The 27,701-nt window shown below is 33.9% G+C and overlaps 1 protein-coding gene across 1 annotated transcript in view; it reads right to left on the bottom strand.

Moving 5' to 3' along the window:
• The window catches only part of Smp_131150 (polymyositis/scleroderma autoantigen-related), a gene marked incomplete at its 5' end in the record, with an annotated part of 38,282 nt that extends 12,148 nt beyond the window's left edge, over positions 1 to 26,134 (bottom strand). The window contains 15 exons of the mRNA XM_018797400.1: positions 1,097 to 1,232; positions 3,039 to 3,113; positions 6,883 to 6,956; positions 8,216 to 8,414; positions 12,316 to 12,481; positions 15,257 to 15,408; positions 17,204 to 17,345; positions 20,690 to 20,880; positions 23,430 to 23,573; positions 24,965 to 25,154; positions 25,205 to 25,238; positions 25,287 to 25,458; positions 25,697 to 25,820; positions 25,875 to 26,014; positions 26,072 to 26,134. Coding sequence (XP_018652445.1) covers positions 1,097 to 1,232; positions 3,039 to 3,113; positions 6,883 to 6,956; positions 8,216 to 8,414; positions 12,316 to 12,481; positions 15,257 to 15,408; positions 17,204 to 17,345; positions 20,690 to 20,880; positions 23,430 to 23,573; positions 24,965 to 25,154; positions 25,205 to 25,238; positions 25,287 to 25,458; positions 25,697 to 25,820; positions 25,875 to 26,014; positions 26,072 to 26,134 — 2,002 coding nt within the window. The remainder of the gene's footprint in view (positions 1 to 1,096; positions 1,233 to 3,038; positions 3,114 to 6,882; positions 6,957 to 8,215; positions 8,415 to 12,315; positions 12,482 to 15,256; positions 15,409 to 17,203; positions 17,346 to 20,689; positions 20,881 to 23,429; positions 23,574 to 24,964; positions 25,155 to 25,204; positions 25,239 to 25,286; positions 25,459 to 25,696; positions 25,821 to 25,874; positions 26,015 to 26,071) is intronic.
• Positions 26,135 to 27,701: the final 1,567 nt, after the last annotated feature.

The following is a 27,701-nucleotide window of genomic DNA, read 5'->3' as shown; positions in this document are numbered from 1 at the left end:
CTTTTTAGTATTACCTTTAGCCTGAATCAATCCTTTCAGCTATTTCATTGCCTTTGAAGCTGAGATTTAATAAGAGATTCACTCAACTAGTCTATATTATATAATCTATCTTCTATTTCAAAAGATTCTGTTTCAATGGTCTTCTAGGATATTCATATTTTCAACGAACCTTTGAACAATTTTAATTCTTCCAAATTATGGTCTCTTAATGCTATTCTATCTCCACATTATAACTCAATTTATTTTAGGTGTCTCTGATATAAAGTACGTACACTTGTTTCATTCTAATGATCAATATCATGACTTTAGGTCGTAAGCAGATGAAGAAAATCCATGAAAGAAATGAATTCATATTAGTCTGCTATGATATTTCTTTCTTCTTTATTTAAGTTTATAAATCGGAAAAATTGTATGAAAATTCAAATCTACTCAATGGCCATTGCTGTTACTTGACTGGTTAGTTCTGCTTTTAGTTTGTCATTTTTGCTGAATATATCAAGGTTGCATTTGTCTCTGCATAAACAGAGTTGTTTTATCATAATTTTGAATTCTTTTGAGAATGTCAAAACACTCCTGAAAGTATTATTATCTCTCTCTATTATTCGTGTGTGAATGATTAACGTTGAAGTGTTGTAATGTACAAGTCATCCGATATATCGTTTCGTATTAGAATAATCTCCCAATCATTCGTAATTCGGAATAATCTTAGCCTATCACAAAACATAACAAAGGTGCAACAACAATATGCAGAGATTGATAGTCACTATGGGTGTCAATTTTACGTCACAGTCAGAAATGTTACCACTAGGTTATTTTAGGAGGTGACCAACCTCTTTTGTTGGCTTTTTGGAGTTATTAGGATAGGGAGAAAGCTGACTTTGAAGAAAATTTCAGCTTTCTGCAGACAAGAAGAATAAGAAACACATAACTCCCAGACTTAATTCAACTACCGATTTGTGCTTAGAAAGGTGTATTCACTAACTGCATTTGAACAGGAAATCACCTTCAGTATTTACATTTTTCGCACCACAATTTCACATAAGTTAGCCAATTAAAAAAACATTTCACATACACAAAGATAGTATTGTACTCTTACATGTGTTTAGTGTATCAGAGGATTCTTGTAGCAAGGGTTGCTGTGAGACAACAATTGGAATAGAAGTATTCGTATCTGTAGATGATTTATTTTCAGTTGTAAGTGGAGAACATGGGAATTTAAGAAGTTCCAACAGCTATTTAGAGTAAAATAAAAATGAATATGCGTTGATAATTACCAAAACCTTCAATCATCAATATATTGACGTAATGATTCCTGAAACTATGCACTAAAACACACATTGACGATGCTAATTTTCCCATTAAATTTCAAATAGGACAGATAGATGTTACTAGACTGAAATATACAAACACTTTACTAATCAATTGTAAGGTAAAACTTGATACCAGCAAGTAGAAAACTTAGCCTTATATTGTTTTAAATTAGTCAGTTATGTAATGTTAGAATGTTGGTAGTTTGCTATATTCACAGATGATTGTTTATTGAGACCGTCTATGTATCTATCTACTAATGAAAATGCAGAAAAAATAAACAAGTCTCCACTGAGAACACTGAAGTCAATTTGCCGTAATAACTGGTTTAACAGTCTTACAACATTAGACTGAATATTTTCCAGTTTACTAATATCTATTATCAACTTATTAGAGTGTCAGGTTTTGTACTCGAAGAGTTTTTTCTGTTAGAAAATCCAAAATTATTACAGTTGAATTCATGTCCATACATATGTCATATAATCACCCAATAACAATACACAGAAAGGCAATGCAGTAACTCAAGAGAGATAACTTTGATTATTGAGCTTTTCATTGAATCTCAGTGTTACATATCCAACTGTTTTTTCGCTGTAATAACAGCTAAGATCTTATTCACTAGATGAATGGGTACCTAAAAAGTTAGTTTTATCCAATTGCCTAAAACGTCTAATCATGTGAATTTTGAAATAATATTTTGAATATAGATGTGTTATTTTGTTTGTTGTCTGATTTCACTTCAATTGGAGAATTACGCCAATGATTTAGTTACATGAACAACTAACACTTGAGTATATTAGACAGATAGACATCAACAATATAGAACCTGTCAAAGATGTGTGTTAATTCAAGTTTCCAGACTACATTGTCATGAGATCCAAATAACAAAAGAGATCGAAATAAGGTAGCAATAATGATAAAAGGAAAGACTAAATTTTGGGAACTTAGTTTCAAAAGACTGTGAAAGTATATATCAAGCAATACTGCAGTTCAAGATTGAGCGGACTATAAAGAATGAACGCATCTGAACGATTCTAAGTCATGTCAACAAAAGTATGTTTATCAAGCGACAGTGCGACCGAGTAATCTTTATTTATCAACATGGCTCAGACCAATCACTTCATGAGCTGATGTAACATATCATTCTACTCCATTGAAAGAATAATATACAAATTATTGACATGAACAACTAATCATAATAATGAAATCAGTCCGACAGATGATTATGGTTTGTGATCAAACTGAATCAGTCATCAAAAACAACTTAACCGAACAATAATTATCCTGGCTAGTGACTAGTTTTAATATCGATTTCCAGACTTCCAATATCAATTTATAGTCTGATACACAACTCACAAATATGTTGATAGCTATTCAACTATTGACATTGGATAAAATAATTATCAAGATACATAACGAATTGATTGAAGTTGGATACATAGATCAGTAGATATTCGAGTTAGTTATTCCAACGTAAAGTCCTGTCTTCCATCTAATGTGACTTTTCTATTATTGTGTACTGCTTAGTAGTTCCAAACGGAAACGAACCATTTGTTCAGTCCTCTATGGTTCTCTAGTTATAATCGTTATCCACCGTTCATTAACCCTTACCCAAATTATCTACAATCGGTGTATATGCTATATACAGATTCGAAAAAAGAATGGAGTGATTAGCTTTAAAAAGATAAAAGCAAAAACATGACTTCAAAATAAACACACAAATCAATTACCTTCATAAGTAATAAATGATTAGGATCAAGAAATTTATCCCTGAACAGTTGGTTTTCCGGACTCTCATTCATATCCTAGATACAATGTGAAACACAAGCATACATAGAATGAAAAGAAAAGGTCAATTACTATAAAGTATTCATCAATTGTACAAGCCAAAAGGTTAAACAAACAAACAATAACCTATCGTTTTATAGACTGGCAAGTAAACAAATGGTGAAAATGTAAAGCACTTAAAAAAACTAACAACAGTGAAGAAATAAACAAAAGAACTACCCCACTCTCCACCATGAAGACAAAACAGTAAAGTGGTTTGAGCACGTTTCTATCGAAATATGAAACTTATAGTAATAAAAATAGAAATATATAAAGTAGTCTGCTTTACAAAGTCATGTTGATAAGATGCGTAAACATGTGTTCATAATCTATTTATTTACAATGAGCACACACATTATAAGTGGATAAAGAGTACGAGTAATATCAGAATATGATCAAATAACGATTTTTTTAAATACGCTAAGTGATTTACAAACTCAATATTTCATATGATCCAAAAAAATAAAGTAGTATTACTTAAAACTTAACGGATATGAAGCTCATTACAAACACGTTTAGACTTAAGCCTAAGTGGTTCAGTAAGTTATGGATTTATGTAACTTTTTTTGTCTAACAGGATATTATTGTTAGATAATGTTTAGGTTAATTCAGTCAGTCAGTCACAACGTAGAACTTCGTACGTACGTACATCAGTTCGAGTTGTCATACCACATTAGCACAGAGATGAAGTTGTCGATTCAAATCCCATAGTGGTAGAAGTAGTAAGAGTATAAGCATTAATGTGAAAGATTAGGGTTTGAAGATGTTATTGAAGGAATATAATACAGTGAAATAAATTTGGAGAGAGAAAAAGGATACAGACATGAGGAATTCAGATTAGAATTTGGTAGAACACAAAGAGTGGATGCACCTTCGCCATTGCAAACGATTTTGAGCCATGTCATTCAAGGTCTCTAACAATCGATTGCTATCATCTCGCGAATCCCAACCAGGTAGTCTACACCTGAATTACATTATTCAGTTATTAGTGTTTCTACGACAAGGACGAACAGTAGTGATGACAGTAGGTACCCAATTATGATCACTTATACTTAGAGAAGTCATACTTACAACCAAATAAATTGTAGATTAAATCCCTGTTTCGTTTATTTCAGTTCAAATAACTACTGGGTAGTGTTCTAGTCCTCTGTACCAATGCAACTTAAAAATCAATTACATATACATATCCTCTACCAACTACCCAGAGAGAATTAGGTTCGGCTGATTTTGTATTCATTGTCGAATGGTTAGAAAGATGAAAAACAGGTCACACCAATACAACTAACACACACAGATAGTGTGAACGAAAGTTAACAGGAAATCAACATACTACCTATAACAGTCATCCCTAATATGTGAAGTAATCTTGGTACACTATATCATAATTACACTTTGACTGAGAAGCTGTATTCAAGTAAGAACTAAAAAGTAGTTTTTATGAAATATTGATTAGTTGTTGACAGTGTAGCAGTGGCTTAGTGCTTGTGAAAGACAACTCACAACAACTGGCAGGTGATAAGTTCGAATCCATGTACAATCTATTTCGGATTAGACGGTTAGATAGTGTAATACCACTAGCATTTATGCTCACTAAATAGTGGTTCAAAACAAATAACATAAATCTGTACTTGACAAACGAGTTACACAACAATAATAATGACTAGAAACTACAACTTCTGTATCCAGATGATCTAATTGTTAGTTTTTTTAATAAATAGTAGTTCTGACATCTAAGTAAAGCCTCAGCAACATTTTACAATCCATATTTCTGCATTGACCATTACTGTTATCTTATAGATCGTCATTTCTTTAAGTTTGCTAATTTTGCTGTGTTCCAAGGTCATATATGTTGATATATGTGGAAAATTGTTCTATGACCATTTGAACTTCTCCGAGTATCAAGCTTTTTCCTGAGCTGGTGATTTTCCTTTTTTTAATCATGTAGGAAATTATTGGCTAAAGTGCTCTATATGTCAGTTGTTCGATTCATCCACTTCTCGACTGTTCGTAATCCAAAATTTCGTTAGTTGAGGATCAAAACAGGACGTTGACTGATAAACATTTAATGAATAAATTAGAACCACCAAGTTTCCCAAACTAAAAATCCCACATTATTCTAATATAAAGCCCAAGAAACACATTGGTATCACATAAAAAGTATCAATCTAATTGTTGGACACTATCCAGTCTGGCAAAATTAGACATTGGTTTATGCATTCGTATAACTAAGGTCATGACCGCGAGACACATAGACAATTGAAAAGAGAACAGAAGAAAGAGAAGATAACAAGTAATTATTGATAGGATAGAAAAGCAAATAAATAATAACTACAAAAATAACAACAACAAAAACAACCGGGAAGTGAATCATCATCCGTATTCGTATCCACTGAAACATCGACAACAGCGTCAGTGAGTAATCAACTACCAGTCAATAAATGAATAATAAACAAACAAACAAACATATATCAAACAACATGCACAAACACATACACACACAGATATGCACAATTGTTAGACAAACAATTCTAGAAATTTGTTTAGTCCAACTAACAAAGCAAATTCAATATATACACAGTTAGTTGAATAAGATTCTAGCTTTTCTTTGACATATTTATTTCTATTTTCTTCATCTATACTCTATTCTATTCTTAACGGTACATTTTTATTGTCTATTCATATCAATTTTCAATGTTGCTCTTGTTGTCCATTAATAAATAAACAAGGTCAGACTGGTCTCTACACCATAAAATGGTGTCTTATATACACTGAGAGGAGAAAACCAAAATACTGAGTAGACATTAAATGCATAGAGAATGTATGCAGTAGTTTTTTTTAACAATGAAGTTGTATATAATTTTATATAGACAGAGATAGACTGTTATGTCCAAAAAAGGGACTAAAATTAAAACAAAGCGTTTTGTAAATAAAATGTTGTACTACTTAAATAGACAACAAGTAGATTGATTAGCTAACATATTATAAGGTGAATGATTTTGTACCTAATTCAGAATTTTTTATTATTTACATTGATAATTACATATAAGACATGTTATTTCCTCTGAAATGTAGTATACAAGTATTAGAGTTGATATTTTAAATTAATTCAATGTTAGATTACCACTGAAAATCTGGAAGCACTGGATGGTCTCACAATATCATGGATTGATTGAAGCTAGACACTAACACTGCCGGATGACTCTCAGTGGTCTACAGAATAAACATTTATGTACATTACCCAAGTTTTTAGATTTGCTTGCAAGAGACGGAGTCGTGAATATGAACTGCTGAGAAGTCTCATACTAGGATGAGATAGCCACCTATGTTTTCCCTGATGGTCTAACTTACATTGGTTCACGATTTCGATGGGACTTTGAGAATTGAACAGGGTAATTCACTGGTCACATAATATTATGAGAATTAAGACAGCTAAAGTTTAGTTCTCAACTTGATCCAGGGATCCTATGAAGATTGTTGAATTTCAAGTCACAAATCATAGACTGACTTTAGTTAGATAACTAATAAAATTAGGAAGCACTCACTGGATATCCATTACATCAGAGTGTAGGTTCGAACTCCAGTGCGGTTGTGAGTGCGTACTGTTGAAGGGCCCTTTACCAGGACGAAACAATTGCCCAACGATTATTGTTTTATAATGGTTGCTTAACTATAGGGTCAGTCCACTGAATTTATACAGTTAATTAAATCAAGACGGAGTACAAAAAACTCGAAAATAACACAAATTACCTGTTGTTCATTAACTTTAATTCCCGCTAGACAATGATTCGGTAGTAAGGCTGATGCCAACATTGAAGATTTCTCTGAAAAAAAAACATGAATTAAATTTTTTTCTAGATGTTGGTGCTACAGAAAAAAAACATGTAACTCAATGATTGTTGTAACCGTGATAGTGTAGTGAACAGAACACTGGTTGGCGACAATCGAATGTATTTAAGCAATAATTACAGACTATCTCAGTAAATTCTGATAACCATACAATGAGCAGTTAATTTGCAAATTAACAACCAATTGTCTCAATCTTCACTGTTTCTTCTCTAATTCCATTGTTCATGCATTTTCCTACCAACTGCGCTTCATTTCAGTTCTTTCCTCATCGGTCTTCTGCCGAAATACATTCTATGTCTGACCGACACCATATACTACTTATATGGATATAAGTAGACCACACCACAATAGTACTGTAATATTTGGAACTAGCAACTACTGCAATTACCACAGCACAAATATGAACACGTAAACTAATTACGGAAGATTTATTTCACCCTTCAAAACATGTCGACAGTATTGTAAGAACACATATTTAAAATATCGTAAAACATGTCAAGGGCATTCGGAAAAAAACTCAATTTTGTATACCACTCGCATTGCAACCAAATAAGTCTATGTTCATCATATCCGTGATGAAAAATGTAGCTGGTTATGCAATAGTCCACTACAAAAAACTGTCTCTGATAAAAGGAAACTGTGTGATTATAATTGAGCAATAGTTTAACACTAAGAATTCAATCGCCTTTGAAAACATTAATTTGTAAGTTCTAATTCTATTCCCGATATAATGGGGCAAGAATTCAAAACAGATATTTTGGGACTAATTTCATTAGAGAGTGAATGACCTATAGTTGTCATATATTCCTACTGTTTATTTGTTAAATGATTTATACTTATAATTGTGTCCAATATTTTGTATGTGACGGTGTACTTGTCTTCTCATTTAAGTTCAACTGAGGGCTTACGTCAATGATTCAGTCTGACAAACAGTTATCACTCAGTCACACTACATCATTGTATTTCAGTTATCGATTAGTATTGGCTTCATTCACGTTGATACATGAAAACCCATTCATTAAGTCATCAATTCTTAACTCATAACAACTCCATTTACTTCCGTTTGGCTAATCAGATAAAATGTAGCTCAACATTCATTTACCAGGTACAGATTAGTGTAAGAGCTTGTAATATTACTCAAACCTACGGCTTAGGCAGTTAAGAATTGGACACCTAAACCATTAATCTATCATATCATATAAACCATATACATTAGAAAACAGTAGTAACTTACTATTAGTTGATAACTCTGTACAAGTGACATCACTATAATCTGGACTGTTTACAAGTAAATGAATTTCACGAGAATAATCATGAGGCAAAGCATATCTTAAGTTTTGCGTATTAGGTATATTTACAGATGATCTTTTGTCATTTTCTTGTTGTTGTGAATTTGGTTGTGTAGATAATCTAGGCTCTTCAGAAGTGAGAGGCTATTACGCAATAATAAAAAGAAAAAAACGATTTCACAAAATGAAATGAATTTTATGCATATATATTATTTACACATTTCTTGAAAAGAGAAATGTCTCTGTTTAACAACGTCAATATACGAACCGAAGATATATATATTTTAAGAAACTCGTCTAGCTGTTATACTCACGCCAACATAGATGAGATAGTTCTCTTTACCGAAGACAGAGGTGAATAATGTCTTAACATACACAATGCATAATTCAGTGTCATCTCAATTGGAGGGGGTTCAAAATCATATCAAATAACTTATCCTTTCTAATTATTGTTTGGCAATGCTCACATGCTCATTCAAGCTATTCAACGACATTAATACTTAAAAAAAATACTTATTACTGAATATTAATTAGTATTAACAGCCCATCTTTCATAAATGTGCAGTGGTAAGGAATCCTTCAAATAATAAATGACAATTTTTTTAATGAGACATTAAACAATGTGGATTCGCACATATAGGGAAGTAATTCTTCCATCTCCTTGCTTCAAACACTCATTTGCTAATAACGTATTGATAGTAATGTTGTAATACAGTTTGGAAATTTATGACCTAATATATGCTTTGTTACATATAAACAAATTCTATACAAATTAAGAAAATCGCCAAAATATTTCTATCGCATTGCATGAAAATGAGATCCACCAGGGCGATTGTCAATGTTTGATCTTTGAATAAAAAGAGTTTTTTATTGATGGTTTTGAATGGCGCGTTAGTAGCCTACAAATAAAAAGTGAACTCATAGAATCGAAGGTCTTGCGTCCGATTCCCGGATGTGAGATAGTGGATACACACTATTAAGAAGTCTCATACTAGAATGAAACGATTGTTCAGTGTTCTCCAATTTTAAATGGTAATTTAATTAAGAGAAGTTAGTGATTTAAAATATTAAGATCATGACATAGTTTATTTTTGTTGAGAGAAAAAAATTCATAGTTGAAAGCGTGAGTCAATTGAAGCTAGACCACCATGGAGACCTGGAAGCACTAGATGGCCGTTTCGTCCTATCGTGGAAATCCTCAGCAGTGCGCATCTACGATCCCGCACTCGCGAAACTCGAACCCAGAACCTACCAGTCTCGCGCCAGAGCACTTAACCGACAGACCACTGAACCGGGATCCAACGGTGTTAATATCTAACTTCAACCAATCCACGATGTTTGAGCAACCGTTCACCAATTGTCTTCAGTGAGTTGATATCTCTACAACAGACTTGGTAGAACTCCACTGGTCACTGCTTCCCACTAGAACTCCAGGAAATATCTCTTGAAGTTAGTCACTAGTGAGCATATGATTATAGATCAGAAGGGGTTTTGTGGAGATTTCAGTATTTTCATAGTTGAAATCATGAGTCAGTTGAAGCTAGACCACCATGGAAAACCTAGAAGCACTAGTTAAGTGCTCTGGTGCGAGACTATTAGGTTCTGGGTTTGAATCTTGCGAGTGCGGGATCGTGGATGCGCATTGCTGAGAAGTCTCATAATAGGACGAAACGGCCGTCCAGTGCTTCCAGATTTTCCCTGGTGGTCTAGCTTCAACTGACTCATAATTAAGATAAGTTGGTGATTTAAATTGTGAAGATCATGGCATAGTTTATTTTTGTTGAGAGAAAAAAAACTTATCTTTCCGCATAAATAATTAACTCAATCAATTAATTAGTTAGTTACAGTCTTTGTTACATTGGCTAAGGTTAAAATAACACTGGTATAAAAGTATTTATGGGCTCATGTGACGGTGGATATTATAAATATATATACGTCTGACCTACATATATTATTATTATTGAGTGTTGATTTGTACTTTTGACGTCACGCATAAGTCTGATTCATTATAATAAATAACTTATTTTAATTACTAAGTAACTATGTGTACTTTTAATGGTAAATTTAGATCGTACTTACATCTTTCTCTTTTAGTCATATAATTAAAAGATGAGGAGAAAATTACTATATTCGTGAATGCGCAATGCTGAGGAGTCTCATAATAGGACGAAACGGCTGTCCAGTGCTTCCAGGCTTTCCATGGTGGTCTAGCTTCAATTGACTCATGATTTCAACTATGAAAAGAATACTGAAATCTCCACAAAACCCCTTCTGAAAATTATTATATTCTTGTTATCTGAACTAAATAGGCATCGAATTTAACATAATTGAATAAAAGAGCCCAGAATCTCAAGGTTATAGACAATTTTGTAGATATACATGTTTTCTGTACATTAGAAATAAGACTTCTTCCACAGTTACTGTAATTTATTTTCTATTCCAGGTTGAAGAAAAGATTTCTAGGTATTAGGAAACAATTACGAAGTCACTTTCTAAGAGTCCACTTAAAAAATGTATTATAAATTAGTAACTGAATAGAGCTGGTCTGAAATACATGCTAACAATGACGCTTATAAGTAATAGTTCAATTATTTTTTTACAAAAAGCCAAATCACCCAAAGTCCTTTTTAATTGGTTACGATAATCACGTATACGACGATCAAGTAGTCTGTACCTACGAATATGACTTAGTTCAACGGTTAGAGTTTTCATGGATTATACCATATTTTAGTATAGCCAACCCTTCAAACCTACTCCTACACTAGCCATCTTCTCCGAACCTACTGCTTAGTCAACTACAGTTGCCAATGCAGCTAGTCCATGGATGGACATAGATGTCCTTACCATTTGAGTCGGTAAATATTTACTATCTCATTAATCGATTTGCCAAAATAAGACAAATAGAATTTCTTAATAACTATGTTTAAATAGTGACTGTTAGAATTCGTCTGTTTATTAACAGTTGTCTACGCAAGATACTTCGGGTCCGTTGGCCAGACACTATCAGCAACAAGTTACTGTGAGAGACAATAAATCAGATTTCAGTGGAGGAAGGAATCAGGAAGAAGCACTGGAAGTGGATAGGACACACTGTAAGAAAATCACCCAACTGTGTCACAAGGCAAGCCCTCACATGGAATCCTGAAGGCCATAGGAAAAGAGGAAGACCAAAGAATACATTACTCCAAGAAATGGAGACAGACATGAGAAGAATGAACAAACGTTGGATAGAACTAGAAAGGAAGGCCCAGGACAGAGTGAGTTGGAGAATGCTGGTCGGTGTCCTATGCTCCATTGGGAGTAACAGGCGTAAGTAAGTAAGTAAAAAAGTAAGAATTCGTCTAAGATCATCTGAAAAAAATACTCTAGAAACCAAGAAAATGTTTAAAATATCTAATTTAGTTAATCAACATTTATAGGAATTCTTTATAAAAGTTCCAAATTTATTATTAATTCTACTATTTTCTTTATTAACTCTTAGGTCACTCTCAACCCGATAAATATCTTTCGCTTTTTGTAAACTATTTAATCGTCCAGATAAAAGTAGAAATATCCGCTTTTGTTTTTTATTCGATGAAGATTGTCAAAGTCTAAGAATCAACTAAACAGTAAGCAGTTAAAATGTTCAACAGACTGAACTTATTAGTTACTGTCATAACTTAAATGATTTTAAAAAATGAGGCGTTAAGATATAAAGTAGAATGATGTGTCTGAGAATGGCGTTTAGAAAATATTACGAGTCATAGTTAAGATCTAATATAAAAAAGTTAGACATGTACATTATTAGATGCCAGCTCAGTGTGGTCTACAGATTGAGTATCCAAGTACGAGACAGAAGGTCTTGAATTCGATTCTTAAATGTGGGGCCGTGGAAGCGCACTGTTAGGGAGTCTCATACTAGGACGTAACATTCATCCAATGCATCTAGGTTTTCAAGGGTTTTCTGGTTAAGATCAATTCGTGATTTGAACTATGTAAAGACTACAATTCTCACAAATGCTTCTATACTAATAATAAAGAAATGTAATTTTCTGCTCCAACTTACTAAATCTGTAATAGGCAAATTTCTTGCATCCACTATAATTTTGTGCAAATCGTGAACATATTTACGCACCAGTGGAGGAATAGGATTACAGCATGCAAATATACCAGAACTTTCACGTGGTAATACTTCAGCAATTACTTTCAACATATGATTTGGTAGGACATAACTGTGAAGAGATTAATGTATATACGAAAAGTAATACTCATAACAATAATCACGATAATTACAATAAAATTTTTATCATTATTTAACAACTATATCATATCGACAGTAACAGAAACCATAGTGGTTGTTGCCAGGATCAATGTACTGTACTGTGATGTTTACTGGTAAAGGAGTTGATTGGAAGGAAAGCTGGACGCAACAAATTGGGGGATAGTTAATGAGATAAATGATTGTTCGTTTAAGTTGTGATGGTAAAGTGAAGTCCACGCCATACTTTTGAACAACGGTTAGAGATGGTAGGTAATATGGTTTCAAATCAATTGCCAGCTTTTCTCTTAGGTATTGAGTATTAAAATTGTTTCATACTAATTTTGTTCCACGAACTCATTCTTTCCTCTCAAATAATATTGTCTATGTTCAATATTTCCTACTACTCGAGCATTTGTTTTGATAATTTTACCTAGTTGTGTTGATGCAGTGTGACAACTTAAAGCAATTAACATGTGTTTTAGGTTCTGAGCTAGCTGAATAACTTGCAGAGATCATCTCCATTTAAAATTGCTTTGTATTACAAACTGACATCAGTCGTAGTAACACTGACAACTGGACAACATTGAACAACTGGTTTACGATAGTAAGAAATGTAAAGTAGGTACCCATTCGTGATAATGAATAACAATCACAAAGAATTAAACGAATCCGTGTGAGAATGCTTTTGAGGCTATAGGTCTACATTCATTGGATGAATTAAAAAAGTATGAAAAAGCTGTCCAGGACACATCTTAGTTTTCAATAGCTTTCCTCTGGGTAAAAAATCAGTTAATGATAAATTTATCGGTACGTGGTTACAGAGTCTGTTGAATTATATTGACACCACGAAGTTGTCAAAGTTAGACAACTATTAGGTACTTGGAAGCATTAGATGGCCGTTTTGTCCCAATGTGGAACTTCTCAGCAGTGTGAATCAGCCGTCCAGAGCTTCCAGGTTTTTCCACAATTTATCTAATTTCGATCGATTTGTGGTATAAATATAAAGATAGATTAATTTGGAAAAAACAACACTGAAATTATCTTAAGTTTTGATACTTAGAACAGGTCTAACAATTGGAAATATAGTTTTTGAAGAAATAACTAGAAACTATGAGCACTAAAAACAAAGATAGATCGGTGTGATGAAGTAAAGTGGGTCATTTATCTTCTAGAGAAGCTTCCTTGTCATTATGGTTTAAGTTATCAATGGTAAATATAGGGTAATAGCACAGTATAGGAAGGAAGCGATCAGAATCGAATATCACGTATCATATGGATTAGTGATTTCCTCATACAGTGATCAGAATGTTGAAAATAAAAAGGGGAAATCATTCTTTACCATCAAACGCTAAAAATAAGTGTTAAATGTACCGAATGACTAAATCCTTTTCTGTAAATTGCATATAACAGGCAAATAGATACTACCTCAAAAAGCTTAATCCTGAGACAAACATTAACTTATTAGCACCATAATTTGTAAACGAAATAATCGGGTAGGGGCTTTTGGATTTGCATGCAAGATTCATGTGACTAAATAGGACTTTGGATTACAGCTGATGTCAGTTCATGATGAAAATCCCAACCGTAAACCCTTGATACCTACTCGGAATACAAACTATGACTATGAACAGTGAGAAGACTCTTAAAAATCTATCTGGCTCATTTTGAGAGTTGGAGAAGAGGAACAATCTACATACATAAATACGAATCTATGTGTCGTTGATTTTTTCCAATTTACATCTGGAGTAACCAGTAGAGGACCATCATTCACTAAGTACCTAAAAACTATCTACAATTTGTAATATGATTGTTCTTTTTTCTATGAACTATCCATTTGCAAAGGGTGTTTCTGATTGGTTAAGAGTAGGCCAGGAATTCATGATGATTGTTTTAAGCTCGTCCACCAAATTTAGTTTTGAAACTGCTAATAAAGACACATTTTCTATGATGAGTAAAAGTACTTTTTTCAAAACTCTAAAGGTTTTAATCTAGATAACTTAATCTAACTGATTAAATTCAGATGAATGTACTTAATATCGAATCACACAATTTCATTAACGAGGAGATAGTGATACACAGATTTGTAACCATGAATCATGAAATTACTGGATATTGTTTGAATGAATTATATGCTGCTAAGCATTCACGAACCAGACAGGTCTTTGGTTTGATCCCTGGGTGCAAGATCTTGAACACGCACTTCCAACTAGAACGAAACGGCCGTCTAGTGCTTCCAGGTTTTCAATAGTGATTTTACTTAGATTAATTCAGGATTTCAATAGAACTGAACAATCTCCACAACTCTAAACTTCTAAAAACATCTTGAATTTCGATGCCTTCCATATGAATAAATAAACAACGAAAAAAAGTTTGAGGAAAAAACAAATCAAGTATATTATTTCGTAGGTAGCATTCGGAGTCACAGATTAATCTTAGAGTAACAGTGAACACCAAGGAACACTACTCAAGAGCTGTTTCTTCCTAGTATTAGACTCTTCTACAGTGTGCAAATTAAACCAATCTAAACAATAACCCATCAGAATAAGATGTTATATTTATTGAACTGAAAACCAGAGAAATTACTTCAATTAAAAAAGTACAAAACTCAATTACGCAAAAAGTAAAACAAAATACTCCTCCTACTACTCCAACAACAACAACAACAACAACAACAACTACTACTACTACTACTACTAATAATAATAATAATAATAATAATAATAACAATAATAATAACAATACTTACTGGAGACTTTCATCTTCTCGTCTAGCTATCGAATCACGTAAAGCATAAAGATTTTCTAAAGCATATAATTGACGATGACTAAAACTACTACTTCCAGTTTGTCTATAAAGATCCAAATAACCGAGTCTATTGAATACAGGTTTCGTATAACACTACATGGAAATTATACATATATGTATGCATAACAATGATAAAAAGTTTGAATAATGAACAATAAACGATAGGAAAATAATGCACTGCATACAAATAAAAAAAATTAGCTTAAGATATAGCAATTTAAATCAGTCAATCAAACATAAACAATACGGAAACTGACATCGATGTGAATTGATTCAAGTTTCCACATTACAAGAGCCCCCAAATGCCCTGGTACGGCCGAGAGTGGGGAGAGTTCGCTTTCCCTCTCGAAATGCTCTCACATGGCCACGCGAATATATAGCCTCTGACAGGGAAGTCCTATTCACTGCCTTCTCGTGGCACCTCTGTTGTTTACAAAATTGAGAGGATGGAAAGCGAATGTCCAGAACTTTAACCGGGTTGGTAGACACGGAACGTCCACCTAGGGGAGTTGAAAAACCCTGATTCCAAACCAATGGTGCACATGGGCTCCAGTATCCTGAAGGAACGAATGGCGTATGAACCAATCGTTGGTCACCGGCTACCATGGGACTGCATCTCCTTACGATGCTCCACTGCCTTGTGGACTAGACTTTTAGGTCAAAGGCTCGGGGTGTGGCCCCCTAAGAAAACCACCCGCTTCAGTTTGGGCACCTGGGCAGTATCACAGCCCTCACACAAATCAAATGAGATTTGTGATCTGGTTTTTCCTTGTACCAATATTTATGTGTTTAAATAACAATAAATAAAAAAAGTGAATATGTAGAATGAAAAATATAAGTATTTTCAAATAAAAATTGAATGTATTTGAGACATTGTGACCAATTCTAAACCACTTTAAATATTGAACTAATTGTTACGATAATTGTGAAGATCACAACCAAGCAGTTAGTATCTATCATCAACATGACTTAGTTCAATAGTTAGTGACTCTATGGACTGAAATCATGTCTTGCTTTCGTTCAACCTACTGTTACATCAGTGAGCAATCCAACACTAATATGGATGGTAGTTGGACATAAGTAACAATTTAAGTATTTCTTTTAAATGGATACTTCTTACGAGTGTGTTATCCTAGAGGCTTTTATATTGTACATTATTCGCCAACATTGGCACTGGTTGGAAAAAAAACGGAGAAATGGTCGATTTACTACTTGACATTGTGATATAAAACAGAACTATATAAAATTGATATACATCGATCTATTACCACTATCGGGTTGAGGTCTTGAAGATGGTACAACTAAGCTGCACGATACTATCCGACAAGATTCATAAACGACACCAGTAGCAATCGTATGTATTCCCATACATTATTCAATGAAGTTGATGGAAAATAAATCTTCATGATCGTATTTTTAACTGACCCAGATCTTCTATTAGATAACATTCTTGCTCAGTCCTTTCTCCACTTCTGCACAATGCATACCTCTTTATTTGTATGGCACAGTTGGTGCCCAGTTACTATTCAGTAAATAAAATAAAATGAAAATGTTCATACCATTTTCTTTCAGGACCTAAACTGTGACGAAAACCTCCTCATCTTTTCTCACTTCCCTGTTCTTTTTCCTGTTGTTCTTCGCCATTGATTGTCACTTTATTTCTCTTTAGATTCTTTCTTAAAGTGAAACCACTTGGATTTATGTACAAATGAACGAAAATATGTATAGGATTCAAGATGTTCAAGAATTCGACAAATGTCAGGCAAACTTTCGATATTGTTTAAATTCTATGCAATTATTTATGTTTGTTGAATAGTTTAACTAATTACTGGAACTGAACTATCTTTTTGTTGAAGAAAAACAAGTCATATTACATTCTAAAACTTACTCTAAGGCATAATTGCCTTGCTCGTTCAATAGCAACTGACAATAGATCTCTATCTTGTAATTCTCGACACATACGACTTGCAATATGCAATAGGTAATGTGTATCTGATCGCGCATATTCGATCAATTCGTTCGGCAGAGGTCTGGTAAAAAAAAACAGATGTAGATATAAATACACTTATAATTGTGAGAAATAAGCATAGGTATAATTTACAATACAATACAAATGAATCTAGCGACCCGTTTTAGATATGAATAATTCAGCCTATCACACTATAGCAAAATGGTTGGTGCAAATTCTCAAACCACTGCACAAAGAAATTGTTAAGCATGGTGTCAAGGATTCCTTTGAATTTGTCGATAATATAAAAAATCTATCCGTCAAGAATAACTTTATGATGTCATTAGATGTATCGTTCTTATTCACCAACATTCCGATTTGGCAATGAATATTATAGACAATTCGATGGGGCAGCCATGGGGTCACCATTAGGCCCTCTACTGGCAGACATTTTTTTTGGCAAAACTAGAAAATGGTCCACTTAAAGACACAATTGGCCATCTAACATCTTATTATTATAAATGATACTTTCATAGTATTAGAAAAAGAACATGAAAAGGAGAACATACCTAATATAGTTAATAACATCCACCCATCAATTACTTTTACACTAGAGGAAGAACAGAATGATAGTATATCGTTTCTAGATGTCCAACTAACTAGTAGAGTAGATGAGACATTAAAAAGAGGGTTACATAGAAAGTCTACAGTTGGACAATACACTCATTTCTATAGTGCAGTACCAATCAAATACAAAAGAAACTTGATAAAGATCCTGACTCATCGTGCTTGAATGATTTGCTCGGATGACATTATTTTAGATGAATCGATTAATATTCGCAACTTGCTTAGTAGGAATGGATATCTAATGAAATTCGTCGACAAACACATGAAGAAGACGAAAAGAAGGACAAGGGTACCTACCGTTCTCAAGAAGGTATTGTTCTTAAAATTACACTTCCTAAATGATACTGCTGCAGAAATCGTGGCACAGAGGTTAAGAAAGGCAGTGCAGGAAACATTTAATGCATCCAGACTGAGTACCGTCTTCTACAACCGCCCCGCAATAAGAACGGTTAATAAATACAGATTGTCTGAATTCGCCACCTCTATGTGTATTTACCAATTCAACCGCTCCTGTGGAGCCAGTTATATAGGGCGTACAATTCGGCAAGTTCGTCAACGAATAACAGAACACCATCCGTTATGGCTGAGCAAACAACAAATAAAAGTGACTAAGAGTTCTATTCTCGCTAACTTGGTGGACACAAGTCATCAAGTTGAACTGAATAAACCTTTGAAGGTTATCTACTATATTCCATCAAATTCGCCGCATGGTTTACGAGCTCGTCTATTGCACATAGCTGAAGCCATCGCAATCCATGTTCACAAACCGAACCTTTGTATCCAAAAGAAGTTTGTACAACCACTCTCGCTACCTTGGCCATCGGTATAGCGGAGTTTGTAGCAGAACTTTGGTAAACAATTATCTTATTCCTTCCATTTTTCTATTTTTGTATTTTACTTATTCTCTACATTGGTCTCTTGATTCTTACATAACTACTATATTACTGACCATTCATCAAAATATTTTGTTAGTTCTTTCTTTTCTTTTATATATTATGCAACGTAGCAACGGCTTGATTTTCGAATAACTACTTAGATTAGTATTAATCCTCTTTCTTCCAATTAATTAGTGTTAGTTTATAATCGATATATCATTATATAATTATTACGTAACGTATCTACTCCATGAGTGTTATTTCATTATTGTAAATCATATATATATTAGTGTAGAGCCATGATGAAAAACTAATTGAAAAGAAATTTCTTAGCTCGATTCGTTCCTTTTTTAATTATCTCATAATTGATTGGATTTTGATCAGTCTCAGTTGGTATATGTGCATTCTGTGTGGATTGTCTTGATATAACTATTTTGACACAAGTTAATAGAATAGATGGATTGTGACTAGCAGTGGAATTTAAAATGCAAGTTTCACCCAACTAAGGAATTGTTGGTTGGATGTACATGAATCTCAGTGTTGATGTTTACGTCATGACTCTGACCCAGTACCCATCAGGTATATCAAGACAATTTGTACATGATGCACATATCACAAATAAGACTGACCATAGCAGTGAATTATACACTAAGTGGTTGAAAGTGGGCGACAGCAAACCCTGAACCTAGGTTTTGTCGTACTTGATGCTTGCCAGTAAGGCTTTCCCGTGATTGTGAGAGAACTATTCGTTCTTATAGGACATAAACATGCATCGCTTACATTCATAGTCTGAGACGCTAACACTGAGCTATCCAAGCCGTAAATGACTTTCATTAAAATTGGGATATTTACAATTGATTGATCAGCAAATAATGACCAGTGTTATGTTTGTCTAGTCCATATGCGATGACTGAATTCTATCGACCAATGAATAAGAGAAGATAAATCTATCGGTATACTAAATTAACCGGAAATTAACTAAGCTTTACAGAACTAGCTGCCAGTTATAAATAGCGTAGGACGTGGCTCAAATATGTATCAGCCCAAGTTCCCACACGACATCAGCACAGAAAAGTAGAATTAAGATGAACAACAAAGGAATTGTACTAATTATAGCAACAATAGTATTAGGAAAGATCAAACAAGAAGAGAATGTTCTGAGAAGAAATACTTAAATAAAAGAATACGAAGTATGGAACTGTGTTAAAACCGAAAAATTAGAGGAGTATAAAGAAATGTATTTGCGGCACTACAACTTACTCTAAACCACGTCACCCAACCTCTCCAGCCACCAATCGTAGCTATCATACCGACCATACCCAGAGAATCTGAGCCTCCCAACACAGTTCAGTTCAACAGTCAATAATCTCATGGGTTGATCCCATCGTTTCAAGCTTTCTTCCAACAAAGTTATATGCCAGTCAGTAAAGAACAGTTAAATGCACGTAAATCATGACGCTTGACTTCTAGACCACTAAACCGGCATTCAACAATATTGATGTCTGACTTTAATCAAAGAAATTCAGCCACCTCCACAACCTTATGCCGACAATCATCATGTGTTCACAAGTAATTAGCTTCGGGGGGAAATTTCCGGAGTTCTCGTGAGAAGCTGTTACCATTGGAGCTAAATCGCATCAGGTGAGACACTTACCCATTGACGACAGTCCAAGAGGGTTGCACAATATCGTGGACTAACTGAGGTTAGACTTTAACACCATCGGATGCCGTGTCAATAGTCTAGAGATTAAGCATTCCCGCGTGCAGGATCGTGATAAACACTACCGAGGAATCCCATACTAGAACGAGACGGCCGCCCTGTGCTTTCAAATTTTCAGTGGTGTTCTAACGTAGATCGGTTCATGATTTCAATGAAAAAATAGTACTGTTAAACATTACATGAACAACTAAATAAGAATGGTACCTTATACGCCAATCAGCTAGTTGATATTTCTTATTCGCATATATGCCAACAAATCGTTGTAATAGATAACTAAGTGAGAAACGGCCATACTGTAGCAGACGAGCAGCTATGCCAGTATCAAATAAGTTGACTACGTACACACCAAAATCTCGTTGTAACCACATTAAATCAGAATCGGATCCATGAAAGACCTTGAGAAGTGTATAATAGAGAATGTGTTGTGGAGAGCAAAAGAGACATAAAATTTGTTACAAAAAACATTTGCACATCACTGAAGTGATGTTTCAAGCTCAGTTAAATATAAATCTTACTTTTAAACACAGTTGGAAAATGAATAAAAAAGAATTTCGAATCATCACACGTTGAATTTCATAAGTAAGAACGATCAGATTATCCATTGTAGTAGCATGAATACTGATGGAAACTTAGTGAGAATACTGAAAGAGATAACTGCAATGAGAAGAGATTGGATGGCCTAGGAGGCTTCGTTAAGTATTGGTGATAGCACTTCACTTCCAACTAGTCCGTTGGTTACTTGAACATGCCCTAATCTATTTCAACTTGAGCAACCGAGTTAATTAGCTCTTATTAAAAAAAATTACGACTTAAAGCTAAGTATATGTAGACACATGTAGTATTGGGCTTCAAATCATACTCCAAGTGTGAGAGCTAGCGGAAGTATCCGGTTGCCCAAATCGAACTTACAATTTAGTAGCTATCAAACATAATGTTTATAATAAAAAACGAAAAATCGCAAAATCTCTAGAGAGACGAAGATTATTAACTTCACATCCACTCTCTAGATGGAATCTACGAAACAGTAGGAATTACTAGCATACTGTAGTCGCCAACCTAGTTCAGGATATATTCATTGAATGTGCTCAAATATCGTATTCTCTTACTATTATAATTCAAATAAATGCTTTTCCTCTTATTAAAATTTGACCATGAGTCAAGAAAATCAAATTCTATGCATTTATTTGAGATTCACATCTGAGTAGACTGGTTTAAATAGGGAAATAGTGAAGATATTCGACTATTTGAAGTAAAAAACTATTTGGTAGTATATAAGATTGTATATAGTATTTCACAATTGAGACATATCATATCATTCTATTTTAACATTATTTGTACACAGTCTAGGTAATTAAACTCCATACGCCAACTGTAGCCTATTTATATCAATGTGGATAAAATCTCTTTCATCATTGATACATAAATACACAAAGAAATATGAACGGTCAAAATGTAATGACTAGATCAAAATCCTCAATAAAACCAGCCAATAGAGGTAAAAGTGCATGACCTTCAGACATTTGCACTTCTCAAAGATGAGTCACAATCCCTTGTTCAAAACCTTCACTTAATTTGAATAAGATTAAATTCTATTGCAATATTAACAGAGAATTTCATTTATTATATAAAGTTTGAGTGCTTGTATATGTAATATAATCAGCCTAGAGTTTAGGGTAAAACTATAATTTAGGGAAGAGCCAATCAGAACCGAGAGTTTGACAGGTAGGTTTTTGCGCAAAATTAAAATGTAATGCATGGTATGCAATAAAACTTCCTATGTATGGCACTCAAAACGCTTAAAATGATAGAGGAAAATTAATTTTTGCTATTATAGAGTAAGCTTATGAAATGTTTAATTCCATCTCTTTAGACTGTACTGTAGAGTGTCCACCTAGGGGAGTTGGGAAACCCTGATTCCAAACCAATGGTGCACATGGGCTCCAGTATCCTGATGGAACGAATGGCGGACGAACCTGTCATTGGTCAACGGCTACCATGGGACTGCATCTCCTCACGATGCTCCATTGCCTTGTGGATCAGACCTTTTGGTCAAAGGCTCGGGGTGTGGCCCCCTAAGAAAACCACCTGCTTCGGTTTGGGCACCCGGGCAGTATCACAGCCCACACACACAAATAGTGTGGCGCATATGTACCTGGTGCCCTTTTGTACCAATATATATGTGTTTAAATAAATAAAATAAATAAAACAGGCAAATCGACTCTAAATCCTAACCCTAAGCTCTTAATTATGAAACAAACTTTAACCCGTTCGTTATCTATTTTATAGATGGACTAATCAGACAGAGACTGTCGTATGTTTGCGCAACATTCATTCATACGAACACAGAGCACTTTACATTATAGCTGATGTCAGTTCATGATGAAAACTTTAAACCTAAAGTTTCTAGTCTTAACCCTAACTAGTAACAATGTGGAGACTCTCAAAAATATATTTAGGTTCATTTAAAGTTATGAGAATATGAATAATCTATATCTGTAAAGACAAATTTGTATGTCATTGTTTTTGGATTGACAAGAAGAATAACCTGTAGGAGACTTCAACAAATCCACTAATTATTGAAAATCTATTCACAGTTTTCAATGTTGTTGTTTTCCCCCTTCCATAAACTATCCATTTGTACAGGCTGTTTTCTGATTAACCAGAAACTAGCTGGAAATTCGCCACGGTTGTTTTAATTTGGTCCCTAGACTGTACTTTTACCCACTTCAGTTTAAACATGTTAGGAAAATCTAAGTGAATTACGAAAAACATGTAATAGGACAACAGTTCTTAGCACACTTTTTCATTTTTTTCAGCCGAATATTAACTAAAAGTGGAGTCCAAAAAGTGCATTTAGTCTACTTTGGGATTTACCAGGTAAATGCACAGGTACAAATAATTAAATTTACATGTTAGTAATAAAAAAAGAGTGTAATTCTCTTACCTTAACAATTTTTGGGTCAGTGAATACTTCATTCAATATTGACAAATGATCACGTAGAGCCAATGCATCGATAATGTAATCACTACCCAATGTACTCATTTGTATTAGACATGTAATGCCCAAGAAGCTTCGATAGCTATGATGCTAAGAAAAGTGGTGGAAGTTTACAAAAAGATATATAGGAGAAAGGAAAGAGCAATTCTATACCGCTGAGTCAATGGTGAACGCACAATATTGCATCAAGATCACAGATACTCAAAGAATCTTAAGATCCTAATCCTAATTCCTAGTGCAACAAATCATTCATTTACCTTTACTGTCTCCCAGTTGTTTAAGCCGGATCACCTGGAGATACAGTGCAGCTATACCGGAAGAAGTTCTAGAAAACTTGAGAGAAATTCGACTAACACACGGTAATTACCACACAGATCCTACGTTGACTCATGACTACAGAGAGAACTAAGACTACAAAGATTAGAAAACGTATTTCAAGTTGCAATATTCATGGACTTATGGTGATTGTTTTCACCACCAGTAAAGAAGATTTATGTTCACGAAAATGAAGAGCAAAAGCAGTATGTCATGTCAATTTCCGAATACAGTCAAATTATGTACAATTTAGGTACAATCGAACAACGATTGACTAGATTCCAAGTCAGAACATAATCCTGCTTATTTTTGAATCTTTTCGTACTACACTTTAAACTACTTAGTAAGACAAAGTAGTAAAACCTCAAACACTAAATTTACAGAGATAAATAGTCACCAGTAGTCGGTCTCTCTATTTATGAATTTTTTATAACACACTATGAGTAAATCCCTATTACAGCAATTCAAAAATTCCTAATTGTTCAGAGGTTTCGATTAATACTCACCAATTAATTTGTAAATGGATTATCCACTTATTAAGCTTTAATTAAGAATAGTCTTTTCCATTTTATGTTTAGTCTAACACAACTAACCTACAATAATATCCATTGGACTTGTACCAAAACACTTCTGTGAACAATCAAAACAAAAACAGTCTAACCAAGCATTTCAACGCCTCAGTACCAATAATGAATGCATTTTTTGTTATTTTCTAATGTTCAATTTATTTAAAACTATCAAGTCCAACCTTGGCATTGATACCTATAATCTAAGTAATAATTTAAAGATATATTTTTAAGGGTAATATGTTTGGGAGTTGTTTTGAATAACACAAATTCGAGGTTTTGAGAAATAATTCATTGATTTTGAGATATTTCAGCACACTTATGATTCAGTGTCCTAGATAACATTGCTTTACTGTCAACTGATATGTTGTGTGATAATGAGCTGTAATTGAACAATGAGCGAATAAAAACAGACTACCCTATGTAGACTATTGTACAGGTTATTAGTATGTGTAAAAGACTCCTTTATACTCTGATTTCACTGTGACTTGACTCTGTTTGTAGACTGCTAGCAGATGGGTTAACAAAGTAAAAACCTCCTGAATCCCAATGTTATACAAAAATGTGAATGGAAAATTTCTTAAAAAAGAATACACTTACTTCCAAGTCAACTGCAATATATTTACACATGGAAAGGGATTTCATAATTTGTTCAAGAGTATCTAGTGTATCAACATATTGATATGATGAATCTAAAGGTTTCACTGGAAAATCTTCTGACATCATTTCATTCAAACTAGGTAGATTGTTGCCAAACGTTTCTAATTCTACTTTGTATGGATGAGGATAACTTGAAAAATAGAGAATTATAGATTTTATAAACAAAGTATACACACTTACTCTGTCGACTCCCCATTATCATTGGATAACAACTCTTAATAAAGGTTAATTTAAAACAAAACGTTAAATTAATAAAAATTACCAGGAAGTGGTTGAATACAATTTGGTTTTGATTTTATTTTCGGTCGAAACGATGAGTATGAATTGTCTGGTGGAGTGGCAAAAGATGTTTGTGGTCTGACAATATATTTTGAAGATAAAAGTTTTAATGAATTTTCCGACAAATCAACTCCTTCATTAGTTTCTTCATTTGACTAAAATAATAATCATAATATGAAAATGGTGAAGTGAATTGAACATACATTTTTCGTTTTTAACCATTCAAGAGATGTTGTATTTTTTCGATGAACAGCAACCACCAGATCTTCAGATCTTGTTTTAAGAAAGAATGCTTTACGCTGAGGATCTTCTTCAAAATCCATAGCCATTGCCTATTCATATATATATATATATGTAAAAATGACTGGTTAATTTTTGCAACTTAAAAATTACCAATTTTTCCAGTATCCGATCGTTAGCATCAATAATAGAGGTGAATTTCTCATGCATACTTTTAGTCACTGGAACATCTAAAATGTTAGCTTTGGCATCTAAAATATCCAGAACATTTTGTAAGCTAAATGAATGTATAAAAAAATGGTGATAAAATAGTAATGATAATTTTAATTACATCGAAAGAATCTTTTTAGATTGTCCAGCTGCTATAGCCTTATATTGAGGAAAGTCATTGTAGTAAATATAAGCAGGTGTGTCGGATACGGGAAATTCTTGAGATAGTTTAACAGCCCGTGCGACAGTAGGTAGAAGTTTCTGTCACCAAACCAAAAAGCATTAGTTACTTTCCCCATCTACAGATTATATACTTACCGTAGTCAAATCCACTTTCTTACATTCTATTACATTTTCTTCAGATTGCGTTTGAAAAGACATCCTTCGTAAATTTATTGAAACAGGAACAGTATTCAAACTAATCAATGGGAATACAGGTAATAAGAGCATAATTAAAATATTGGAATAGAAGACAAATACAAGCAAAATGATGCAATGGTTGTAAATCTACAACATGAGTTAACTAAGAGTCTATATATTGATTTATAAAAAATATAGAGATGACAATGAGAAAAACCACATGAAGAAGTTGTTCTTTTATTGAGTTGTTTAGAGTTCATGGAGTAGAATGAAGTGAGAAAAGTAGTGACTTGTGAAACAGCCGAATAGATACGTCAGTAGTTTAAAGTAAAACAAAGTGAACTGCTGCACTAATTACTATTAAGTGATAAAATAAGTGTTTATTAGCCCCATAAAGCTTTAGCAGGATATTAACATTATCTTATATTGTTAACTGAAGCTGAAGAAAAATGTGATATATAAAAGGTTATGTTTATCTTAAAGTGTATTACGTGGCTGAAAATCAGTGTCAATGGCACAAATGAATTCACCTTCCGCTAGATCCTCAGATTCAGTGTTTTTTCAGACATATCTTTGTATTCCTTCTTTTCAAAAAATATTCTTAACGCCTATTATTTCCTAGTGGCATGTCTACTAATGTTATTTTGACTATTGATATTCGTCCCATTGTGTTAACGTGGTGTAGTAACTCCAGCAAACACACACCCTAGCCTCAATGTTGATGATCCAATGTTTCTGAGTATGATGTTTTACGACACAAAACTTTAGCTACAATGGGGGCATTAAAAAGTCATCAAAACCGGTGTTTATAAACTGTAACACTGACTGAATTACCACTGCTCCCGAATATAGATTACTGGATCTCCATATTACTAACACGATGTTCCCATTAGGTGTTGGTAAACAGCCCCCAAATGTCCTGGAAAGGTCGAGGGTCTGGAGTCAGCTCTCCTTCTCGAAATGCTTTTACATGGCCATGAGTATACTGCCACTGATGAGGAAGTCCTACTCACTGCCTTCTTGCTGTGGGGTGTTTTTTACGAAACTGAGAGGACGAACGGTAGAATATCCGGTGCTTTAACCGGAACGGTGAACCTACCTAGAGGAGTTGGAAAACCCTGATTCTAAACTAATGGTGCACATGGGCTCCAGGATCCGGGAGAGACAAATGTCGTATGAATCAATTGTTAGTCACTGGCTACCTTGTTTGTTTTATTATTTTTTATTTGAACACATAAATATTGGTACTAGGGTGCGCCAGATACATATGCCCCATACAAAAACAATGAGAATGGGAAGAGATAAAGAGTTCAAGGTGAGTATAAAAGAAAAAAGAACAATAACGACCACAAACTAATGTATGGTAGTGAACAAATAATAGTAATGGGAGAAACAAAAAGTTACAACCAGAAAGAATTCTTTCAGTCAAAGAAGTTACGGCCACTTTTTATGAACAAAGTAAAAGAAGGTTACAGCAGGATCGCCACTGGCTTTTGTTCTGAGCCATATCTAATAACGTCTCTAGCCACTGTGTTGCACCATCTCTTGGATCCCAAACAAGGAGTCGGAAAGGACCGACAGAAGTTAG

This window comes from Schistosoma mansoni, chromosome 4, assembly GCF_000237925.1.
Source record: "Schistosoma mansoni strain Puerto Rico chromosome 4, complete genome".
Classification (NCBI taxonomy): Eukaryota; Metazoa; Platyhelminthes; class Trematoda; order Strigeidida; family Schistosomatidae; genus Schistosoma; species Schistosoma mansoni.
This window is presented reverse-complemented; position numbering and strand designations above follow the sequence as displayed.